General features: G+C 42.4%; 1 protein-coding gene and 5 non-coding genes across 6 annotated transcripts; 1 reads left to right on the forward strand and 5 right to left on the reverse strand.

Annotated features, from left to right (window-relative positions):
* The first annotated feature begins 2,243 nt into the window (after positions 1 to 2,243).
* On the forward strand, positions 2,244 to 2,325 carry TRNAS-AGA (transfer RNA serine (anticodon AGA)). The gene has a single exon. It is a non-coding gene; the product is annotated as a tRNA-Ser (tRNA).
* A 1,610-nt stretch (positions 2,326 to 3,935) lies between these two features.
* On the reverse strand, positions 3,936 to 4,007 carry TRNAM-CAU (transfer RNA methionine (anticodon CAU)). Its single transcript has one exon. It is a non-coding gene; the product is annotated as a tRNA-Met (tRNA).
* Positions 4,008 to 8,763: 4,756 nt separating this feature from the next.
* Positions 8,764 to 8,845, reverse strand: TRNAS-AGA (transfer RNA serine (anticodon AGA)). Its single transcript has one exon. It is a non-coding gene; the product is annotated as a tRNA-Ser (tRNA).
* Positions 8,846 to 14,543: 5,698 nt separating this feature from the next.
* On the reverse strand, positions 14,544 to 14,625 carry TRNAS-AGA (transfer RNA serine (anticodon AGA)). Its single transcript has one exon. It is a non-coding gene; the product is annotated as a tRNA-Ser (tRNA).
* Positions 14,626 to 20,833: 6,208 nt separating this feature from the next.
* LOC140626137 (uncharacterized) lies at positions 20,834 to 24,217 on the reverse strand. The gene is made up of 2 exons (XM_072813746.1): positions 22,677 to 24,217; positions 20,834 to 22,135 (listed from the first exon to the last, which is right to left on the reverse strand). The coding sequence occupies exons 1-2, from the start codon at positions 22,846 to 22,848 to the stop codon at positions 21,435 to 21,437; spliced, it is 873 nt and encodes a 290-aa protein (XP_072669847.1). The 5' UTR covers positions 22,849 to 24,217; the 3' UTR covers positions 20,834 to 21,434.
* On the reverse strand, positions 21,378 to 21,449 carry TRNAQ-CUG (transfer RNA glutamine (anticodon CUG)). Its single transcript has one exon. It is a non-coding gene; the product is annotated as a tRNA-Gln (tRNA).

The following is a 24,217-nucleotide window of genomic DNA, read 5'->3' on the forward strand; positions in this document are numbered from 1 at the left end:
ATGCCCAGATTCCGCGCGCTCCCATCCCAGGCCCGGCGCTCCGCCTCGCCCAGCACAGAGCAGCGCAGACAGGCAAGCAAAACACGCAAGTGCTTGATGAGATGAGCACTGGGTGTTATACTATATGTGGTCAAATTGAATTTAAATTTAAAAAGAAAAAGAAAAAAAAACACTCAAATGTTGGAATCATTCTAGCCAAATTAATAGGGTCCATTCTTGGGTCAGAGACCCAAGGTTTACCGGAGTTGGAGAATGAGGGGGATGCTCGAACCAGAACCCGAGTTATGGAAATATCGGAACCTCTAAAACCGCGGACTCCTCTCTGAATTCTAGCAATGGAAGTGCATTGCCAGGGCATAAACAAGTAGATTTAGACAGAATCTCAGATACAAAAGGAATGTAACCTCCATGATCCTGGCTGATGCTCCTCTGAGAGTTAAAGCTCGCTCACATCTGTTTCCTTTTAGGAAGAAGAATAATGTTCCCCTCTCTGTGTTCTAGTCCGTTTTATTTGGTCTTACTACCATGGCACTTACTGTATACCTCCATTTAGGCTCACAAAGGGTTTATAATATTTAACACGGTACATTTATTTTGAACTGTATTGTCCTTGAGAAGTGTTACCAAAGTATAGTCCCGGATCAGCAGCGTGTGCACCACCTGGGGTCTCTTGAGAAGTGCATATTCTCAGGTCCAGTTCAGACCTACAGAATCAGAACGGGGAGAGTGGGGGCAGGGCGGTCCAGCAATTTGTTATAACAGGAAGTCCTCCAAGAGGTTCTGATGCCCAGTGACTTTTGAGAAGCACTCTCCCAGGGAGATATTTTTAACAAAGAAAATCATGTACCACACAAAAATCTTTCCATTTCCTATTGTGGTAGTTTAAATAATGCAATCAAAATTCTGAATGTTTCAGTATTTTTGCTACATCTGTGTAATAGATCATTAAAAAGCCACTAAAACGAGATTTGGGAAGATTCTGTAATTGTTCTAGGAAGATGTTTATGATACAATATTCACTGACAAAATATTATGCATGAAACATGACTTCCACTAGGCACACTTTTTGCCTGTGGAATACTGAGAGGAAGGGAGGAATACTTCAAAATGTTTCTAGTGCTGGTTCTGGGTTGTGGGGTTTAATGACTTAATTTAATCATCAAATTTAATGACTCAAATTTGTTTGCTTACTACAGTGTGAAGTAATCAAGTCTTATAAGTGAACAGCAGAACAGTACATTTTATTATTTGTTGATATTATTTTTTGATGTTACCCAAGACTTGACATTTGCTTCAAATGGTTCTTAGGTTAATGTTTGTCTTATTCAGTGCACACCACAGTGAAAGCATTTACTTTGAACTTGTTTCTCAAATAATCAATGTCAGTTAGCAAATTGGCAACATTAGTGAGGACTTTTACACCCCTTCTTGCTTTCTGATATTTAACTGGATTTTCAAAAATTAATTTGGAAAGAACACTAAGAGCACAGTTTTATGTTTTTCACATTTGTAATATAAATTTTCATATTTTTGGTGTGGGGAACTGTTTTACTTGAGGTCTGTTCCATAGTTATGGATGCAGAAAAAGGGAGTTTTGAAATATGTGGGACAATCTTTTAAATTAAATGGTTGCGAGTTTTCTAAAAGACAAGATCTTCCACTATGTGGAGAACTCAAAACTTTTTTCTTTTTTTAATGTAAAGCTTTTATTTAAATTCAACTTGGTTAACATATAGTGTCTTACTAGTTTCAGAGGTAGAGTTCAGGGATTCATCTGTTGCACATCACACCCAGTGCTCATCACATCAGGTGCCCTCCTCAATGCCCATCACCCCATTTCCCCACCCAGCCCCATCCAACCCAAAACTTATTTTAAAAATCGATGGTCATTTCGAGGTTTTCAAATCATCGCTAGCCTCTCGATTCTGCAGCGAATGCTCGAGCCCGGGCCGGAGTGTCGGGTGTCACACGGGTCCCCAGCAGAAGCTGCCCCAGCAGGAAGCTGGGCTCCCCCAGGTCTGCTGCGTCTCCCTCTATCCGGCCCTCGGAGTGAGGGGTCCTTCACGGGCCACGGAGGAAGTGTGACTTTGCCAACTCGCCATCACAGCTGCTCTCGGTCTGAACGATGTCAAACAGGAAGAAACATGAAGGGCGAGGACACTTACTTTGTGGTGGGAAACGTGGCCCTTGAGGAGACCGGCAGCGCGGCGGCTATTTATGCTAATGAGGCCCCGGGCTCCCGCGTAGTCGTGGCCGAGTGGTTAAGGCGATGGACTAGAAATCCATTGGGGTCTCCCCGCGCAGGTTCGAATCCTGCCGACTACGGCTCTCCCCACTTCGGGGAGGCAGCCTCTTGTCTCCCCGCCGGTGCCAGGCGCCAGGCGCTGCTCTGGCCTCTCGGGAAGGACCCTACCCTGGCCCTTTCTTTATAGGGCCAATGAAAGACTCGGCCTGCTGCCCCCAGACAGCCAGACACCAACGTTGTTTCTCTACTAACTTTTTTCACGAGTAACTCGACCGCACTCCTCCAAGTGTTTTCTTTTCCGCGAAGAAGAGCCCAGGCTTTGTGATGCTTTCGTGTTTGCTGCAACCAGAGCACCCTTTCCCGAAGGAAATGTTGGCAGCAGTGTTTGCACTGTTGCTCTTCCCGAGCAATGGAAGATGGGTTAATTTATTGACATTCCCTCCAGGGAGTATGGAATGAAAATCACTTAAGCCCCAAAGCAGTAAAGGATGTAAAACCATAGAAGGATATCCAAGTTGTACTCTTTCTTACTCCTTATTTACTGGGTCCCCAGAAATTGTCCAATGGGCAGCCATCCTCTAGGGGATAGACACTCTCTGGTGAGTCAGAAACTAAAAGGAGAAAACAGGCATTTGTACCCTAGACCTTCAGATTGAGCGTCTGCCCCTCTGTGGACAGAGTGGTCCAGGATGTACAAAAATAACATGGCTCTTCCCCGAGTCTTGGTAATTCCTAATCCCATCCCAGGGCTTGGGGAGCAGAGCCTTCCTTGCTGAACAGATCGTTTGTCTCAGCATCATAGACGACAGATAAGCCAAATTGCGGGGACAGAGGAGACGCGAGCCGGGCTGGGTTAAGCAGGGCGGGTCTGATTCGGGGGCGTTGTTCCTGGAATGAGCGATCTCAGGAAGGGGGTTGGTTCAGCAGCGGAGCCGGGAGAGAAGCACCGGCCGAAAGGGGGCAGACGTCTGCGGAGGGAACAGGTTGTCCTGTGAGGACCGAGAGTTGCCCCGCATGGGGACATAAGGATCAGGAGTCCGCTCGATGCCTTTTGGGCCTATGGTTGCAGGTCGGGAAGTCCTGGCCCCAGCCACCAGTTCCCTTTTGGCCCCTTATCCGAAAGCAGAGAAACAGATGGAAGCTCCTTCTGTAGGAGGTCCCAGGGGGCGAGGCTCACCTCCGTGAATCCGCACTGTGTCCTGCCTCCCCTCCGTCCGCCCGCTCCGCGGGTCCGGTCCTGTCGCCTGTTAGTCGCCGTCTCCCCCTCCGACCCTCCTACCCCCCCATCCCCCCGCAGCGCTCCTCTGGCCTCGCCCCACCGACACCTGCGCCTCCGATTCCCTTCCCGTTTCTCCAGCTGGGTCCCCGGTGCTTCCTTTGCGCAGGAGGTCGTGACCTCATACTGTCCGAGGACTGGAAGCACTTGGCCGGGGAGCAGGTGCAGCGCGTCGCCGGGTCACGGAAGGTTTCTCGGATTCATCCAGCGTAAGCTGGAGCCCAAGTCAAGCCGGAGCCAGAGAGCTGGCAGTGGAGATGCAAGATAAATAAATAATGAGCGGGAGCGTTTTCCATTATTCTGTGCGCTTTGAACAGGGAGCAGCGAGGTTGACTGAGGCAATCGTGCCGCGAGTGGATGAGAAGCCTTGAACGGCTCTGAGGTCCGAGACCACGGGCACCAATAACAAAGCCCTAGCAGAGGATGGTTTCGATCCATCGACCTCTGGGTTATGGGCCCAGCACGCTCCCGCTGCGCCACTCTGCTTCCACACAAGGAGAGGGCTCTAGTTTTAAGGTTTGGTTCTCAGCTTCTTCCCTCACCTTCCACCTTGCTTCATGAGGCTATTTCCCCGTCCTCTCTCTATTCTTCCTTCCTTTCAACCACCACCTCCAGCTTTGGTCACAGTGCCTCCAGCTCGCAGTCTTCACAGATCTCCGATCCTTTCCCTACGAGGTTGCTAAGCATCCCCTTTGGGTTAGGGACGACTATGGCTGGGATGTCAACTCTCCAGACTAAGGGTCGGGCAAAGCCTTTTGAACCCACTCACGAGTCGCCTTCTTTCTCAACCAAAGCCCTTCCCTTGCGATCCCTTCTTGGTCCTCCAGCCAATCCCCGTTTCCTGCTTAAACACGCACCCCCATTTATCCGTGGGCGCCTCTGTTTTACCTTCAGTGACCCCTCCCGGGCTGTCCGCGAGGCTTCAGACGCTTTGAGGCTCTGGATTGTTCGTTATGCCAAAATGAACCCCCTATTTCCAAGTCCCCTCTGCAGGCTGCAGACTCACTGCCGTTTCCCCGCACCCAGGCCTGGAGGCGCTCACTCCCGCTCCCCGCTTCCAGAGCTCTGCTTGTCTGGCGGGTTCGTGATTTCCTACCTCGTCCTATCCCTAGGACCCCGAGACACTTAGGAACTGAGGTAAGAGGCCCTCGCCACTCGGCAGGTTGCCAAGGCTCCAGGCGCTTGCAGAAACTGGAAATGAAGTTCCCGGAGCAGAAACAGGCTCTTCTCCGAGGTCATTTTACCCAAACTTGGGGCACGTTTCCCCTGACACAGGCGCCGCTCATTGCACCTTCAAACTTCTGGGGGTGCTGACTGGCTTCTTCCTTCCTCCCTATTCGATTCCCCTCTGAATTCCGCAGGACACTCACCTTCCCCGGTGGATTCTCGTGTTTCTATCCTCCTCCCTGCTGCCTGCCACAGAAGCTGCCGACCTCCTGTTCAGAATGCAGCAGGGGAGTGAGGGGTGGTAGCGCTTCCACGTTCTCCTGCAGGCAGGTGGCCTCCGTCCAGGAGAGGACCTGTGGCCTCTGCATCTGTCACTTTGACCCCCCATGCTGCCCTAGGAAACAACAAGTTTCAAGCCAAGACCTTCAAAACGTGGGAATTCCACCAGGGACTTTGCCATTGCCAGTCAATGCTATACAGCTCAGTCAAACTCCTGCATGGGTTCTTAGCTTAATTGACAGCCCAGTTTGGGGTGGGGAGGGGGGCTTTCTGTTGAGAGTTCTAATTTAGGAGTGTGCTTTTCTCCTGCCTGTGATTCTATAGCTGGAACGCACTAGAAGAGCTGCAACCTACACATTTATATCTTAAAAGTCCACCCTTTCTCCCTCAGGACTGGCAATATGAGTTAAAGTCCTCCAATTCTCCCTGATCTTGAGCTCTCTGAACTTTGCTCTCTGCTTCCTGCAGCGTTCTTCATCTTTAGATTTGTCCCCCTATCCTGCTATCACTTTTGGCAATGAGGTGAGTGCATCTTCTACTCAATGATCTCCTGTCTTGGTTTTCATCTTTTCAGGTACAAAAACTTGGAGTCATAACTCGATCCAGGGAAAATCAGGCTTTAGGGGAAGCCTATATCTTATATAGGCTTATTTTATATATAACACAGGAGATAGAAATTCCTGTAATTAAATAAGAAGTAGAGTTAGATTTAAAAAATAAAACAACAGTAGACTTAGATCCAGCAAGATAACTTATTGGAACGAAGCAATTGCCTTGAACTTTGTCTCTCTCCCAATGAGGTAAAATAACACATTAAAATGTATATTTGAAGCCAAAATTTCTTACTCTTTGACATAATTGATGACCATCATGGTGTTATGAAAAATTAGCATATTGTACTGTGTCCTAGAATTGGCAAGACTCCTTAATTTGATTTAATTTCCAGCTTCCTACTTTGTCAGCCTCTGATGGCCATCAGTGAGCTATACACTCCAGACTAGGACAAACTCTGATGGAAGTGGGGAGACAAATTGAATAAAAAAATAAATACTCCACAAGTGAGAAATGATGGCAGAAACAGACATTTGCCGTGAGATTATATGTAATAAAAAGATTTCAAAACTCGAAATGACCAATAGTTCTCGATTTTTAAAATAAACCGTGGAACATAATGGAATATGCTGCAGCTGATAATATGAATGAGGCATGTTACTATGTACTGATGTGAATTACATATACATGTAAATATATGTACACTTGAATGAACTGCAGACTCACATGCAGTTGTAAGAAATGATAGAGAACACTTGACCCTAGTTTCCCCCAATGGTAACATCTCTGCATGTTGGAATATCACAGCAGGATATTGACATTGATACAGTCCTCCAGTCTTATTCTGATTTCTGCCTCTGTACTCATTTTTGAGTGTGGTGGTGGGCATTTAGTTCTGTGTGGTTTTATTCCATGTGCAGATTCATGTGTCCACCTCTCACAGCAAGCATCCCTCCTGTTGCCTTTTAATAACCATACCCACCATCTCCTAGCACTCCCTCCTTAACACCAGGACATCAGAAACTGATTGTTCATTTGTCTAATTTAGTCATTTTCAGAATGTTGTAGAAGTGGAATCACACAAAATATAACATTTGGAGACTGACTTCTTTTCCATGTAATTCCTCCAGAAAGTCATCCAAGTTGCCACATATACCTATAGTCCATTCCTTTGTATTGCTGAGTTGTGTTCCACAGTATAGATATATCATAGGTTGCTTAGTCATTCACCTGGTGATAGAGATTGTTTCCAGTTTGGGCTGTTTGGGGGTAAAGATGCTAGAAAAAATTACATATAGATTTTTGTGGGGACATGAGTTTCTGTTTATTATTGGATTATCTGATAATTTCCTGTTCAGTTTTGTAAATAACTGCTAAACCATCTTCCTAACTCACTGTACCATTTTACCTTCCCCCCAGCAGCAGTTGAGTTTCCTCACATCCTCACCAGAACTGGATGTTGTCATTACTTTTGTTTTAGCCATTCTGATAGGTGAAAGGTGATATTTTGTTGTGATTTTAATTTCTATTTCCCTAATGGCTAATGTTGTTGAACATTTTCTCACATGTTTATTTGCCATCTGTGTATCATCATGGGTGAAATGTCAAAGTGTCTCTTCATGTCTTTTCTCCATTTTCTAACTGAAGTGTTAGCTTTCTTTTTTAATCTGTTCAGTTTTGAGAATTCTGTGTACATGTTCTAGATACTAACTTTTGTCACATATGCGGTTTACAAATCCCCTCTCCCCCAATTTGTAGCTTGTTTTTTTCCAACTGCTTCATGGTGTCATTTGCAGAATAAAAGTTCTTAATTTTGAAGGGATCCAATTTATCTCTTTCCTTTTAAGGATTGAGCTTTTGGTATCAAGTCAAAGGAATCTGCCTGACCCTAGATACTGAAGATCAACTGTTATTTTCTGAAAGTTTTATAATTTTACATTTCATTCTGTGATTCATTTTAGTTTGTGTATACAGAATGAGGTTTAGGTCAATGTGGGTTTTTGTTTTTATTTTTGTTTTGTTTGGGCTTTGTTTTTGGTTTTTTGTTTTGTTTCATTTTTTGCCTATGGATGTCCAATTGCTCCAGCACTGTTTGTTGAAAAGACAATTCTTCCTCCTTTGAATTTTTTTTCTGCACTATTGTCAAAAATCAGTTGGGCTTATTTCTGTGGGTCAGTTTATATTTTTAAGGGAAAGAAATAACCAAGATGAATACTGTTTATGAGTGTGTACCATTCATTTAAAAGGGCGGTTCAGTGGTTAAGTGTCTGACTTACGTGTCTGCTCAGGTCCTATCCCAGCGTCCTCAGATGCAGGGGAGTCAAACCTCTGGCTCCCTGCTCAGCAGAGTCTCTTCTCTCTCTCCCTCTGCTCCTTCCCCCAGTCATACTCTGTCTCTCTCTTTCAAATAAATAAATTAAATGTTAAAAAATACAGAGTGGCCTGAATATTATATACACATATAACTCTGGAAAGCTATACAAAAACTCTTTCCACTATGGAGGGAAACTGAAGTTAGAGCATATAGATAGAAAAAGACATTTTTTTCACTGCATGTATCCCAATATCATTTGAGCTTCATATCATGATTATTATTTTTAAAATAACTTAAATATTAAAATTCTTAATAGGCAATGAAAATACACTTTATGTCAGTTGATTACAGCTTTCTTTTAGACTTTGTTTTCCAGTTACATGGAAACAAATGATTTTGCTGTGTTCAGATAGCATTTATTTCTGACATTTCTTTACTTACCTCATAAAAAGGCTGGAGTTGTGCTAGGCAAGCACGGAATTCCAGATCGGCTTCACACAGATAGATGAAAATATGAGTCTGTTGGGAGACATTGAGGATACAGTTGGTATTCCAGAAAGGAAATTGCTAAAAAACTAACAATCTGGTGGAGAAGCAAGCACTCCCACTAACTTTTATTCTTTTTGAAAGAATTGCTTTCAAGCAAGATTTTGATTGCCCGAAACACCCAGATATCTCTGAAATTTGGACTCTTCTTGGGAGAAAATAAAACATCAGAACTCCACTCAAACCTCCTAGGTATTACAGTAATTATTTCTTTTTTTCTGGACCGATTGATAGACTCCATGAGAGGCCAGTTGATCCCAAGACCAAAACAGGGATGTTCAATAAATGAGGATGTATCGCTTACCGTTTAGGTAGGACTCCTATTTCTCTTTGGACTGGCAGCTATGTAGAATTTCAAAGTCACCTTCAGGGTGTCAAAACATACATAGTTGGCAGGATTTGAACCTGCATGGGGAGACCTTAATGGATTTCTAGTCCATCACCTTAACCACTCAGCCACAACTATACAACAAAGCCTCCTGTTGTTAAAGTTAATAGCCATTCTGAATTTCAGCTCTCTATAGGATCAAATTGTATACCAGAAAGTATATTTGTAGTCAATCTCTCCAATTCTTTAACATCATTTGGATGATTATCCTATTGTTGCACTGTATTGGCAAGTAACATTTTATCCTCAGACCTGCAAGCACTTGTATTCTGGTGGGTTGCTGGAATGAGATCAGCTTCCTGCTCTGGCAGCCTCTCACGAAGACTCCTGAGATACATCCCACAACTGGAACAAGCTTTACATTCACTCCAGAATTATATGTAATAGGTACAATTTTTAAAAACAAGAGTGAAAAGGTCATGTACAGGCATATATTTTAACTCTGGAAGGTTCTACCAGACCTGGCTTCAGGTTGCTGGTGTGGGTAGAAATTGAATAGCTGAGCTTATGGATTGCAGAGAGGTCTTAGTTTTCACCATATATACTTCAAAATAATCTGAGTTTTTTTTTTCTTTTTTGAACTGCCACAGTTTTCCAAACATGAATGCACCATTTTCATTCCCACCTGCAGTAGGTGCTGGTTTTGATTGCTCCTATCCTCCCCAACACTTGTCATTGTATGGCATTGTCATTACAGCTAACCTAATGGGCGTAAAGTGGTATCTTACTGAGGTTTTGATTTGCATTTCCCAAATGATCGAGGATAGCAAGCATTTTCTCCTGTGCTTAGTGGCAATTTGTATATCTTTCTTAGAGAACAGTCTATTTGTGTCCTTTGCTCATTTCCAATGGTCGTCTCTCCCTTGAGTTGTAAAAGTTCTTTATAAACTCTAGATGCAAGCCCCTTATCAGATATGTGATTTGAAAATATTTTCTCCTATTCTTTTGGTCATTTTTTATTTTCTTGATAGTGTCTTTTGAGGCACAAAAGCTAAAAAAAAAAAAAAAGAAGATCTTGATGAAGTGTAATTTATCTACTCTTTTTTGTTGCTTGTGCCTATTTTGTCATATCTAAGAATCCACTGTCAAATCTGAGGTCATGATTTCCCCAGTATTTCCTTCTAAAAGTTTTATAATATTAGACCTTATATTATGTCTTTGACTCACTTTGAGTTAATTTGTGTAAATTGTGTGAGGTAAGGGTCCAATTTCATTCTTTTGTTAGGTGGTTATCTCGTTTTCCTGACACCATTTGTTGAAAAGACGATTCTTTCCCCCACTGAATAGTCTTGGCACTTCTAATAAAAAACCAGCTGACCATAGACATATGGCTTTATTTCTGGACTCTCAATTCTATCCATTGATCTCACTGGCTTGATTATCACTGCCTTGTAGTTACTTTTAAAACTTGACAAGTGAGGCCTCCTACTTTTTCTTCTTTTTCAAGATTGTTCTGGATATTCTAGGAATTCTTGAAATTCCATGTGAATCTGAATCAACTCATCAGTTTCTACGAAGAAATCAGCTAGCATCATGAAAGGGAAGATCAATTTGAGTGAGAATTGCCTTCATAACGATGTTAAGATGCAATGCATAAACATGAGATTTCTTTATCTATTTTCATTTATTTCAACAGTCTTTTGTAGTTTTCAGAGTATAAGTTTTGCACTTCTTTTATTAAATTTATTCCCAAGTATTTTGTTCTTTTTGATGATGTTTTAAATGGAAAAATTTACTTTTGGCCCTTTTTTCCACTCCTATGAAACATGATGAGTTGTCTGAAGCCTCTCAGATATATATATATATTAAGTGCTGGGAGGTGTCAGGGATAAAATTGCGTAGTATAGCTTATGTAGACAAAAACAAAAAATTTTAAAAATCCAACAACAGAAAAACAAACTGAAATAAACTGCCTTTGAATTCAAAAGGCTGGCTTCAGAGGCCAGAGTGCTAACCATTATACCATAGAACAATTTTCGTTAAAAGGTCCCTTTTATATGATTCATGCTGTCATAAAATTCCATTTCCGAATGAATTTAATCTTATTGACTGGGGTATAGCAACACAGTTAAGACAAAGAACATGCCCCTGCTCTTGCGAGTTGAGTCCACTAGGAGGGATACTCTATACACATACAATTAATATACCCCACATAGGAAGATCATGAATAAACTGCTTAAGATTGAAAGTACAGGGGTGCCTCCTGGCTGGCTCAGCCAGTAGAACAGGTGAATCTTTACCTTAGGGTTGTGAGTTTGAGTCCCACATTGTTTGTAGAGATTACTTAAAAATAAAAACTAGAAAAAAAATTTTTTAAACTGAAAGTATATTGGCAGAGATGAATTGGGAGGCATAAATAAAAATGTAAACCTGTCATTTTTAGATGAATGGGACTTGAAGATGCTGGTTGGAAGAAATTGCTGGTCCATGGTTTTATATACATATATACAAGAGACAGCTTGTGGAACTAGATCCTCAAAGTAGAGCCTGTTTGTCCTCAATGTGATAACATAATATAAGAGTGAAAAAAAGAGAATCAATTTGTCAATGCCCCTAGCAACATAGATCAGGCAAGTCCTCAAAAGTCATTTGCCTTAGGCAAACAGGTGCCTGTTTTGGTCTGTAAGCATCATAAATATACATGGGCATGGCAGTGGGTGTCTTGAATTCCAGTAAAGCTTTCTTCCTTGGTGTGGGGGCAAGTGTGAGTTTGTCATTGGGAGCATTGGGAGGACAGATGTTGGACTCAGGTCAGACATACCTATTATAAGTTAGAATTTGTTTGGAGCCCACATATCTCCTCATAGTCATTTTATGTATTTTCCAAAATAACAAACTAGAGTGAACAAACTCTTCTTCTCATTTAGTGGTCGTGAAGTTATTAAGAAAGAAATTATTAACTAATTTTTGGTTCAAAATCTCATGGTGTGTAAAATAACACTCATCCTCTCACAAAGAGGTGCCCCTGACAAAACCAACGACTGTAGAAACCCTGTCAGGGAATTCACACTGTTGGAGACATAGATGGAAGGCTGAGAACTGTCTGCACTTTAGAAACTCTTGTATGTCACATAACCTCATTGTAACGAATGGGCTTCACCCTACTAAACTGGAATTAAATACAAAGTTGCTAAAGAAATATCATCTTTCAAATATGTCTATGTGAGTCATTACATCAATTTTATTAAGGAGGCCAAAGTGCACCCATGCCTGAAGCTAAGATTCTAGTCAAACCAGTTCTTGGAATTCTCTCATCTTTTTCAGAGGGCTCATGGGTGTGGGTTCCTCAGAGCACACGCCTGGGACACTAAAATAAGGCAGGTAGGTACAGCAGAGTGAAATGGAACCCTGTCCTCTTTTTTTTTTTTTTCCTGTCCTCTTTTAACCAGAGATTATTGGAACCTCTATTTCATCTCCTTCACAACCCTAAGTCTCCACTGAGAAGAAGCCCTTAATTTGTAATATTCTGGGATGTCTGGGTGGCTCAGTGGCTGAACATCTGCCTTTGGCTCAGGTCGTGATCCTGGGGTCCTGGAATCAAGTTCCACATTGGGCTCCCCACAGGGAGCGAGCCTGCTTCTCCCTCTGCCTATGTCTCCACCTCTCTCTCTATGTCTCTCATAAGTAAATAAATAAAATCTTTTTAAAAATTTTGTAATATTCTCCATTTTTTATTGGAGAAGGAAGCACAGAAAGGGAAATAGATGCTAGGCAACATTAATTCTCTTAAAACTTAATGAATTTTCTGAATTCTGTGTTTTCAGAGTGTTTATTGCAATTGCCACTCAGAGGTGGCACTTTGCACTTGGGAGTCTTAGAAACCTCATAAACAGCATTTTATTTAGGATGCTCTGTTGCTTCCGAAGGACTACCAGATAATGTAGCCAAGGAAACATAAACATTTCCTAAAGTATATAAGGAGAAAGGATGGGTTAATTGATCTACTCCATGCAGACTTTTAGATGGTGCCAGATAAACAAAAGAGATGAAAGAACACTCTAAAGGAACTTACTTAGAAAGGACACAGCACCAGTTAGATTCATAGATGGGGTTAGTTTCTACTACATTAGGCTAAATCATTTGAGGTGATTGAATAATTAATCACCTGGGCTTTGAGGATTAAAATATGATCATCCATTTCCTCAAACACACTCTCACTCACACACACACATTCTGCAGGCATCACAAATGACAAATATAAAACCAGTTTGATATGAGATATAGGTATAAAGAAATATGGGGGCACTAATAGTATTGTGTTTTCTTACAGGATATTTTGGCAAAGACACCATAAGAGGCATAGAAGCAGGTGAATGAGGGGTGAAGTTGAAGGCTTCTTCAAGTAGGAGACATGGGTCAGGATTTAAGAAGTGAAAAAGCTGGAGGTGAGAAGTGCCCACAGGAGGAAGCTAATTATCAACTTTGAGAGCAGAGGAGCCCTACCTTGGCTCTAGGGCAGCTACTCAGCCAATCAGAAACTGTCCCACAGATGAAACAAAGGCAATCCTTTTTTAGCACATTTTTATTTTAAAATTCTGTAAACAGTTCATGTGGTTTTCTTCCCTCTATTCCCTTGATGATAGAATTAAGAATTATTTGCACAGGAGGACGTTAACCTTCCATTAGCTTTGACCTTCTAGAATTCTGTTAATTTCTGAGTCTCAGCAACCAGTATGCTGGATATGAGAGCAGGAAAGGAGAAAGATGAAGAGTTTTTGTGGAAAATGATCAAATTCATCCTCCAGAAACCTGCCTTTGTAGATAAAGCCAAGTTCCGTTTATTTTGCTAGCACTGCTCACCAAAGAGGACTTGTTACAGCTTAGTATCAATGCCCCACTTGACTTTGAAACTCAAAGCTTTTAATTATACTTCCTGCCTCAAAGGCCCACATGAAAGAGGAAGGGATCTGATATTTCACCAATACAGTGAGCACCGTGTTAACGAAAAATTATTAGAGACATTCTTGGAAGAGGTGCACACAGGTCTGACAACCATGCCCAGATCTCTGCTGCCCCACTAAGCTGCCAGGGCAGTGATGGGCTATATTTTTCGAAGAATGTCTAGGGAGGTAGTGAGCCTTAGCGTCCCTTTCAGGCATTGATTTAAGACACCAACGCCTGCTTGTTATGCATGCAGTGCAATTCTGCACCTGAACGGGGCCTGGCTTGCGCCTAGATGGAGTCAAAACCTCAATTCATCACTGCTGTCCTGGACCGTGGGACAAACCAGCCCAGAGATCCGTTGTCCATCCTGTTCCACGACAAAATTGGCTTTATCTAATTTCTTTAGCTGTGTAGTGGTTTCCTATCAATACACATGTGGATTTGGGTTTGGGGACCATCGCTCTGAGTCAGGGCTTTCACTTGCATTTAATCCAAAAGGTCCTGGAATTTCCTTTTCTGTGTGGCAAGGACGTGCAGAGCTGGAGAAGAGCCCAGGTAAGGGTGGATGGAATTCCTTGGAGAGGCAAACACTGCTGCCAACATTTCCTTCGGGAAAGGGTGCTCTGGTTGCAGCAAACACGAAAGCATCACAAAGCCTGGGCTCTTCTTCGCGGAAAAGAAAACACTTGGAGGAGTGCGGTCGAGTTACTCGTGAAAAAAGTTAGTAGAGAAACAACGTTGGTGTCTGGCTGTCTGGGGGCAGCAGGCCGAGTCTTTCATTGGCCCTATAAAGAAAGGGCCAGGGTAGGGTCCTTCCCGAGAGGCCAGAGCAGCGCCTGGCGCCTGGCACCGGCGGGGAGACAAGAGGCTGCCTCCCCGAAGTGGGGAGAGCCGTAGTCGGCAGGATTCGAACCTGCGCGGGGAGACCCCAATGGATTTCTAGTCCATCGCCTTAACCACTCGGCCACGACTACGCGGGAGCCCGGGGCCTCATTAGCATAAATAGCCGCCGCGCTGCCGGTCTCCTCAAGGGCCACGTTTCCCACCACAAAGTAAGTGTCCTCGCCCTTCATGTTTCTTCCTGTTTGACATCGTTCAGACCGAGAGCAGCTGTGATGGCGAGTTGGCAAAGTCACACTTCCTCCGTGGCCCGTGAAGGACCCCTCACTCCGAGGGCCGGATAGAGGGAGACGCAGCAGACCTGGGGGAGCCCAGCTTCCTGCTGGGGCAGCTTCTGCTGGGGACCCGTGTGACACCCGACACTCCGGCCCGGGCTCGAGCATTCGCTGCAGAATCGAGAGGCTAGCGATGATTTGAAAACCTCGAAATGACCATCGGTTTTCAAAGTAACTTTTGGAACATCCACATATGGAAGATCCTGTAGCTGATAAAAGGAGGAAGGCGCCCTTCTAGTTATCAACAAGTCGTTCGCTGGTGTGTCTGTTGTGGCCTAGTCTTGAAAGACAAATAATGCATTCATAAGCATCATTAGTACAGAGTCAAACTTACTTTAAAACCAAACAAACAAATAAAAAAAAAAAAACCTCACTTTTTGGAATTTTGACTTGAAGGAAAATAAGTCAGCTACAGCAGCCTCTTCCAGAGATAGGCAGGACTTCTTTCCCAAGTTTGTTATCGTCAGCCTTGGATTTATTTTATGAAAGAATCCTATCCAAAGCTCCTGTTTTCTTTTGTAGAGATCGAAATCTTTAAACCCAGACTCTGCTGCCAGACCCTGGCAGGGTCAGACATCAATTCTGTCACTTACTACCTGTGTCATTTTGAGGGATCTTAAGATCTTTATATCAGTTTCTCATGATTTGAAGTGAGGATGTCATAGTTTAATATGCTGCAATGTGCTTAGAAAAATCCATAGATTTTTGGCAACCTCTGTTGCCAAATTAGGCTTTTATTTCTTTTGCTAAACAAATATCTCATCAAAGGAAGCTGATTTTTTTTTTTGTTTTCACTGAAGTCAAATGGACACAGAAATAATGCACAACTCTTAAACATCAGGATTTATGATTTTCACAATCCACATACCCGTGTGATCCAGATGGAAATAGGTCTCAGCCAACAGCCCAGAAGCTCCCACCCAACCCCAGGCATTTCTCACCATGACCAAGGCCATCAAAGTGTGCTGGTGAGAAGGTCACTAGGATTACTGAGAAGTTCACGGTTGCTCTATGTGTAAGCTGGGGCTCACTGAAGGGGACGTGGTCACAGAGTTTGGCTTGTTAATGGCAGTGGGAAAGAGAGGATGCCAAAGCACTACACCGCTGGTGGAAGTAGTGAAGGTCAAGAAGCCAGAGGTTTGCAATTATCACAATGACCAACTGGGTCGGAGGTTCAGTTGAGGAGGCTTCACACCCAGAGCTGTGAACAGAGTGTCCCTAAGGATAAAACAGATGGTTGGTACATGTGCTGCATAATTTAAATAACCAAAATAGGCAAGGATGAATGGGAGACAGAGAGCACTTCCCCTGTAGGAAATCATGATAATCTGACAAGTTCCTGGACCTAAGCTTGCCTCTTTTTCTAAAAGCTGTATATTTTAGGGGCACCTGGGTGGCTCAGTCATTAAAGTGTCTGCCTTCAGCTCAGGTCATGATTCCAGGGTCCGGGGATGGAGCCCCACCTTGGATCGAGCCCCACATGGGGCTCCCTGCTCAGCAGGGAGTCTGCTTCTCCCTCTGCCTCTGCTGTTCCCCTCACTTGTGTTCTCTGATTCTTTCTCTGTGTCAAATAAAATCTTTTTAAAAATAAACAAAAGTTGTATATTCTAAAAATCATATGGTTAGCCTAATCATATGTCATGCCATGATTTTTTAGTCAACTTTGTGTATTCAGTGAGGCTAAACATTCTATTTTAGAGATTGTTCACTTGCAGGAAGATGGGCATAAACACCAACTGTAGTCCCACCCCCACCCACAAGCTTCCGAGTCCTAGTGGGGAGCCCAGAGCCCCATCCTCACCAAGCTGTAGCAAGGTGCTCCCTCTACCCCTGTTCACTGCCCCCCAACACAAGGTATCTCTGAGAAGGCAGAACAAGAGGCTGAGACTTTCATTGCTCAGACTTTAAAGAGGCTTTTCCCATACCCTATTGGCAGAGACCCTATAGGGGATCTTGTATAACCACCCCCTACTTGGCAGGAATGGAGGGTCTGTTACCTCCCCACCAGGGTGGCATCAGAAGAGGCCTAGTGGTGACACAAGACTCTCATCATTGCTTAGCTGTAAGGAGGCCACACACTCCCTGTCAGTAGAGATCACATGTGAAGCAATAACGAGGCTCTCCTAGTCTTCCAATCCAGGGAAGTACTAGTGGAAGTCTAGTGGGGAGCTAGGACTCCTTCTCTTGCACAATAATAAGAAACCTACACCTAGATATGGAGAGATGCTGAATGAGAAACCTGGAATTCCATTTCCACCTGATAATAACCAGGAGGTTTCCCCTTCTCCTGTCCAAAGCAGTGTTAGATGTTCGAGGGAACCACCTGAAACAGAAGGTTTAAATAACATCCAAAGTCCCATAGCATAATACCCAAAATGTCCGGGAATCCATTGAAAATCCCTTGTCATGCCAAGAACCAGGATGATCTTAAACTGAATGAAAGATACTCAGTAGCTGTTGTGATAGGCAGAATAATGGAATCCTCAAATGTCCATGTTCTAATCCCTAGCACTTGCCAATATATTGCCTTGTTTCAGATGGTTCCCTCGAACATCTAACACTGCTTTGGACAGGGGAAGGGGAAACCTCCTGGTTACTATCAGGTGGGAATAAGAACACAGAGGGATGAGAACCAATCAGTGCCAGAGATGGAGGAAGGAGTGGAGGATGGGAGGAGAACAGGTGTGGCTGCCTGAAAGGAGATCAGGGATCCTGTGTTGAAGGAAATGTTTTCTCTTCACTGTATTTGTGTCAACATACTTACTATTACATTGTAGGATAACTTGCAAGTTGTCACCACCTGGGGGAAGTGGGGAACTGGATAAAAGGTACAGGAGATCTCTCTGTATTATTTCTTAAGAAGTGCATTTGAATTAAAATGCATTAAAAATTAACTTAAATATGCCACTTCTATTATTATTGTAGTTTCCCTTAAAGATTTAACATGCATACTTAACAAATCTAAATGTAATCAATATCAGATGTAACAAAACTTGATTTCAGCCTTGAAGTCAACACTTTGTTGATTGGTTTTGCTTCATCCTTTGCCTTTATTAAGCCAAATAGCCAGGTGCCTATTTCCACATCATTTTTGGCACCCTTAAATTTAAGCTTGATGAATAATCATGAGATTGTATTATTTGCTGTCATATCTAATCAGTGTGAGATTACGAGTGATATGAACAAGGCATATCATCCAGGTTTACCGTGGCTGCCTGAAAAGTTATTTTAAAACAAGAATAATAATTCTAGCTATTAAGAACAGAATGAAAATCTCTTATATGCTTTGTATATTAAAATACTACCAATTTGTTGAAATGTGAATGGATTTTTCACTATCTGGGGTAAAATGCTTCAATAACTAATAAATGTGAAAGTGGCTAATTTTGTTTATTTTATGTAATATTAAGAATTATTTACAAATTAAGTATAAAGATAATTTATTTTATTGTTAAGATTTTATTTATTTATTCATGAGAAACACAGAGAGAGGCAGAGACATAGGCAGTGGGAGAATCAGACTCCCTGTGAGGAGCCTGATGTGGGACTCCATCCCAGGACCTCAGGATCACAACCTGAGCCAAAGCAGATGCTCAACTACTGAGCCACCCAGGTGCTCCTAAAAGGATAATTTAAATATTGAGAATTCTTTAGCTAGATAGTTAGCAGTAAGAATATCTCACACTTTTACTCCCAATAGATATTTATAAATATCTGTCCAGCGTGGAGCCCAATGCAGGGCTTAAACTCTAGACTCTGAGATCAAGGCATCAGTAAGACCAAGAGTCAGGGGTTTAACCAACTGAGCCACCTGGACACCCCTAGTTTTAAGCCTTTAAAGAAAAAGTTCTGTTTGAGAATTCTGCCCATGTGGTCAAGACAATTTAAAAGTAAAATGTTTACTTTGCTGTATTAAACTTCACAAGAAAGAAAGACTTTAAAATTATGTGTTATATCATGATAAATCTTCACTTTTTCAAATATAATAAAGTCTATGAATAAAAGGAGAAATGGTGAGAAACAAATGGGTCCATCTAAGTTAAGAGAGGACAGAGGGCATTTTGGGGGCCCAACTATGCAGTATAGTGACTGAAGAAAAATTTAGCAAATGATAATGAAGCACAATAATATACTTATTTTAACTTCTGACTACTAAAATTTTAATTTTAGTATAATTATAATATGCTAATATATTCATATGTTATAGAATATATTAAAATATACTGCTAATAATAATTGATTTTTCAATAATATTTCTTGGTTATTTTATATCCTGGAATTTATATATTCCTCTTTGCCAATGGTTATCATGTGGCTTTGGCCATGAACTCAGACAAGCACTGATTTTATAGTCATTCATCATTTGCATGAATTATGACTCCATTGAACTTTGTTTTTAATCTTTTCTCACAATAAATAACTCTAGGATAATTTGACCCTGATCACAATATCCCATTTCTTATATTACTCTTGTCTATTATTTTTGTTCCATCTTGTTTCTACATCTCAAAATTTAGTAATTACTAATGACATTATTTTATGCATTCACTGTTTATTTAGATGTTCCTGTGTGTTTCTGAATGTTCCTGTTGTTTATAATTTTGTATACCATTCGGTCATTAGTTCCAATTTCTTGTTCATTAATCTATTCATCATTTCTATTGTATCTACTATTCAAACTATATATTTGAGCTTTTAATGTCAATGAACAAATTTCCCCTTTATGATTTTATTTCTTTTTATGGTTATTATTTATTAAAAGTGATCTTTTTCATATTTTACTCCTTAATGATAGAATTCTTTTGTTTACTGTGTTTTTTAGTATTAATTTACTATTTAATATGTATAATTTATTATCTTCCATTAGAATATATTCTGTAGGTGAATCATAATGCGAGAGAAAAACAGTGGAAACAAAAGTTTGGGAAGATGTGAAAAAAGAATTGTAGATGATTATCACATTGATGAACATAGTGGATTAATATGGCTAAGACTTCATATATTAGGAAGAAGTTGCTAGCTATGAATTGTGCATGCTCAGGGCATAACTCAATTTCCTAGCCTTCTGCACAGCTAGAATGCAGGCCTGTGCCCTAAGCTTTGCCAATCAAATGTGTGAAAGCAAAATTCCTTCTTTCGGAAGAAACAGGTGGCACAGGTCCCACACAGAATTGCTTCCTGGTCAGGTAAGTTCAAGTGGCTATGTAAGCTTTAGAGATAGTGGTGGCATAGGGCCTTGCAATGGCATATATGTTGGAGGACATAGAGAACTAGAGAGAACTGGCAGTTAACTCTAGGAATTACAGGATTATGAATAATTTGGAGAATTGGATAGTATAATATAAAAGGGTGAGTGATATTACTGTGCCCAAGCATTTGGAGGGCAAAAATGACAGATCAAAGTTATAAATTCTCAGCTAAGTGTGTCATTACTGAATCCCAGATTTCCTCTGCCCTAAAACAATTTCAATATCCCATGACCCCAGAGCTGACATAATCCAAAACCAAATTCATCAATTTCCCATTGACAAAAGGTGGATGAATGAACTGCAATTTATTGACACAGTAGAGAATTATTCATGAATGAAGGAGTGAATGAATGGCAGCTACTTGTTGTGAAAGTAACAATTTCAGCAATATGGTTTTAAGTGAAAAAGACCCATAAGATAATGTATAGCCTGATACTGTGTATCTTGAAATAAAAATATACAATTTTTAGAAATGCAATAGATAAAACTAAGGAAGACACTTTGGAATTATTTTTTGAGGATCTCAGGAACTGTCTTTCCTTAAGTTCTGACACATACTAACATCTACCAGAAAATGAGCTAACTTGCTGTTGGAACAGTTTTATGACAATAAAATGATCACAGAAATGTTGTCAGATACAATTCAAAAGCTCTGATTTCTGTGGAACGTACTCATCATAGCAATTCTGTGTGGTGGATCAATGTCATAAAAATAACCAAAGGAACACTGTGGAAACACTTAGAAAATGTATCTGGATCTTTATTTGCTCTGTCCATAAGTACTTCAAATTTACATCTGTGGGCATCCAGCAGTGTTCAGTGTTCAAATATCTGAGACAGTCCAAGAAATTTTTTATTTAATAGATGAATAGATTTTTCCCAAATCTGTGTTTCTCAGTGGAAAGTGAAAGATGTGTAAATTCAGGTCATTGTACCTAATAGACATTATGAAGTCAGATTTTCTCTGGGCAAATATTGTATTCATAAGAATCTTTCTTCTCCTTCAATTCTGTTGCATCCTTTTGCACCAAGTGAGCTCATCACATTTTATAAAGCAATAACTCAGAAAACGTTCAACTCAACTCAAAATTGTGTGTCACAGAATATCTGTTAGGTGGGAGAGGAAAACAGGGAGAAGGAGGGAGGATGCTCCTCTACTCTGTCTGAACAATAGGGCAGCGAGTCAGTGTCCAGGTCCACACGGTGTCATCTTCCCCTTCAAGATCACACTCTGGGTTCACGTGAACTGGAGGTCCACTGCCAACTCCCCGTAAAAAAGGAAACTTGAAAAGGAGAACAGTCAGGTTCCACCGAGATTTGAACTCGGATCGCTGGATTCAGAGTCCAGAGTGCTAACCATTACACCATGGAACCCCACACTCGCTGGCCCCGACAGCGCTCCTCCCTGACAGGATGGATCTCCACCTCTGAGCTCAGGGAGTCCCAAGAAAGCTGAAATTCGCGTTTTAGTTTTTGACATCTGGCCCCGTGACACAGGGGCCTTGGCGTGCACAGGGCTCTTAGTGCAAAATCCCAAAGCAAATCGGTTTCTGGGGACAGACGAGACGGGTTCAGCCCTGGTGGCGCCCTCTGCCCTTCCTGCAGCCCCGCGGTCCAGACGCAGGTAGGGCGGCTCCACCTGCCGGCGGCCGGGCTCCGCCTGCCCCGTGCGGCTGCCCAGGTGGCGCCGCCTCGCGTGTGCGGGTCTTGCGTTCCCTCCTGCCCTCGCGGGTTAATCTCATGACCTGTAAAGTGTGGATGACGTGCCGTCACGACACGGGCCTGGGGCCGGACCCCGGGGAGAAAGAGGCGCGTTTTCCTCCGGGGAAGCGCTCCGCCCTGCGGAGACTGAAGCGTAAGAGCAGGATAGAAACCTCGAGTGCCTTCCACGCAGGGTTTTGTCTCTGGAAGTTTTGACTCGGCTCTTCCGGGAGCGGCTGTGCGCCTGGCGCGAACTCCTCGGCAGGAAAGACCTCCTGCGGTCGCGAGGCTGGACGCGTCCGGACCGGTCCCCACGGGCGGAGGGGCCAGAAGCGATCCCCGGCCGTCAAACCACAGGACTGGGGACAGAAGCAAAGCATCCTTACTGAGAGTAAATAATACTCGCAGGTGTCAGGGTTTGAACCTTCCCAACAAGAGCCTAGGAGAGGTGTCGGCATTCAGCGGAGACCATTTCTGTTGCAGAAGGACCTCTATCTGGTTTGCAAGGAGATGCTCCCAAAGAGGCGCAACAGTTAGGTGAAAACTGACCCAGAGATGGTGACCTGGGAGTAGCAGGGCTCAGTCCTCCTCCTCGTCCCCTGAGGCCCCTGGCCCTCGCCCTCACTAGCAGAAAGACAAAATGAAACTCTCCTGCCAAGTGGGGTAAATAAAGTGATTCCCAGAAGCCTTAGGAAGGAGACACCAGACTTGTCTGCATTTTCAACGCAACTGAACTTCAGATCTTGGCAACAAATTCACAGAGAGTATTTGCAGGGGCTAGGGCTTGTACCAAGTTCTAGGCTCTCTGACAATCAATCTATAAGTAAATAAAGCTATAAATATTGAATAAATAAATGGGGGCTGTGGAGAGACGTTTGGGAAGTAAATGAAATGCCTTACCAGTGAACATGAAGACTACATTGCAGTTCCAACAGCCTGGCTCCAGTAGCTTTCCTGATGTAGAACCAACCTCAGTCTCAGGGAATCGCCCATGCAGAAGAGTTCCAAATAATCTAATTCCCCACTCTTTCATTGTGGGCTCTGCATAGTGGTTGCTTTCCAAAGAGTACATTAAGGAAAGGGAGAGAAATAGGGTAAGTGATCGAAGGAACCTGACAAACACAACTTCAGCCAGTGACCAAAGTCAACATCAGCAGGAGTAAGCCATTTTTGATAGTATATAACCTCGAAATGGTATAAATGGTGAACATGACAATGACACTTCTGTGATCTTCCTCCCCCAAACCTATAACTTTGTTTAATTATGAGAAAAACATCAGAGAAATGAAGGCCATTCTACAAAACACCTGAGCAGTACTCCAAACTGTGCAAAGACAAGAACAAGCAAAGCCTGAGAAACTGCCACAACCAAGTGGAGCCTAAGGAAATGCAATGACAAACTATAATGTGGAATTCTGAATAGGATCCTGGAACAAAAATGGACACTAGGTAAAAACTAAGGAAATCTGAATGACTTTTGGACTTTAGTTAATGATAATGTATAAATATTTGTTCATTAATTGTAATAAATGTGCCACACTCATGTAAGATTTTAATCATAGGGGAAAGTGAGTGTGGGATTTGCAATGTGCACCAGCACAATTCTCTCCCCTTTTAACTAATGAGCCACATTGTCAGATGCAGTGATACTGCCCAAAGAGCCAACCACCTTCCTCAGAGCATATAGACTCATAGGAATTTAGAAGGAGGAATTCTCATGCCCTGCCAACTGCCGTGCTCAGCATTGTGGGCATAGCATTAAGGAGGATACTAAGTGTTGGCTCTGCCCTTGGAGATTTGGGGCTAATAGTGATAGGATAAACTACAATTATGAATAAATTAGTTAAGGGAGCCTGTAGATGGCTAGAGGCCAATCACATATTCTTCAAAGAAGAATAAAAACTGGATGTTTACATTTGAGCAGAGATTGCAGATACTGTTTCAAAGGGTGTCTTGGGTTCACACTTTTTCATATGGAAGATGCAAGATAGGGACACAGTCTATGGACTGGTTGTCTGGACAGCCATCTATAGTGAAAGCAGAAGAGGAGCTTTTTGATGGTTTGATGGTGGACCAAACTCTTGTCTCAGGCCAGAGCTGTAAGGTTGCTTTTAGCCTCAAGGGCCTACTTTGAACAAGCACTGGAGACTCCAACTGGGCTTTCCGCCTCAGCATAATGGTAAGTTTTCTGCAAAACTGAGGTCATTTCCACATGTTGCCAGTACTAGTCTGTGGGGATTGGTTTGAAGAGTGCATGCTCACTCATAGGCGTATTATTTATTTCCCCCTAAACAAAATATTGCTGAAAAATTCTCCTCTTTCCCAAGATAAACAAGTCATTAAAGCAAAGATTCATAGTACATTTTTTTGGCTCTGGATTCCAGATCATATTGAATAAAATCTGTGAAACCCATTTCCCACAAAGGTGCCCCTAGACTTAT

The sequence above is a fragment of the Canis lupus genome, chromosome 37, assembly GCF_048164855.1.
Source record: "Canis lupus baileyi chromosome 37, mCanLup2.hap1, whole genome shotgun sequence".
Classification (NCBI taxonomy): Eukaryota; Metazoa; Chordata; class Mammalia; order Carnivora; family Canidae; genus Canis; species Canis lupus.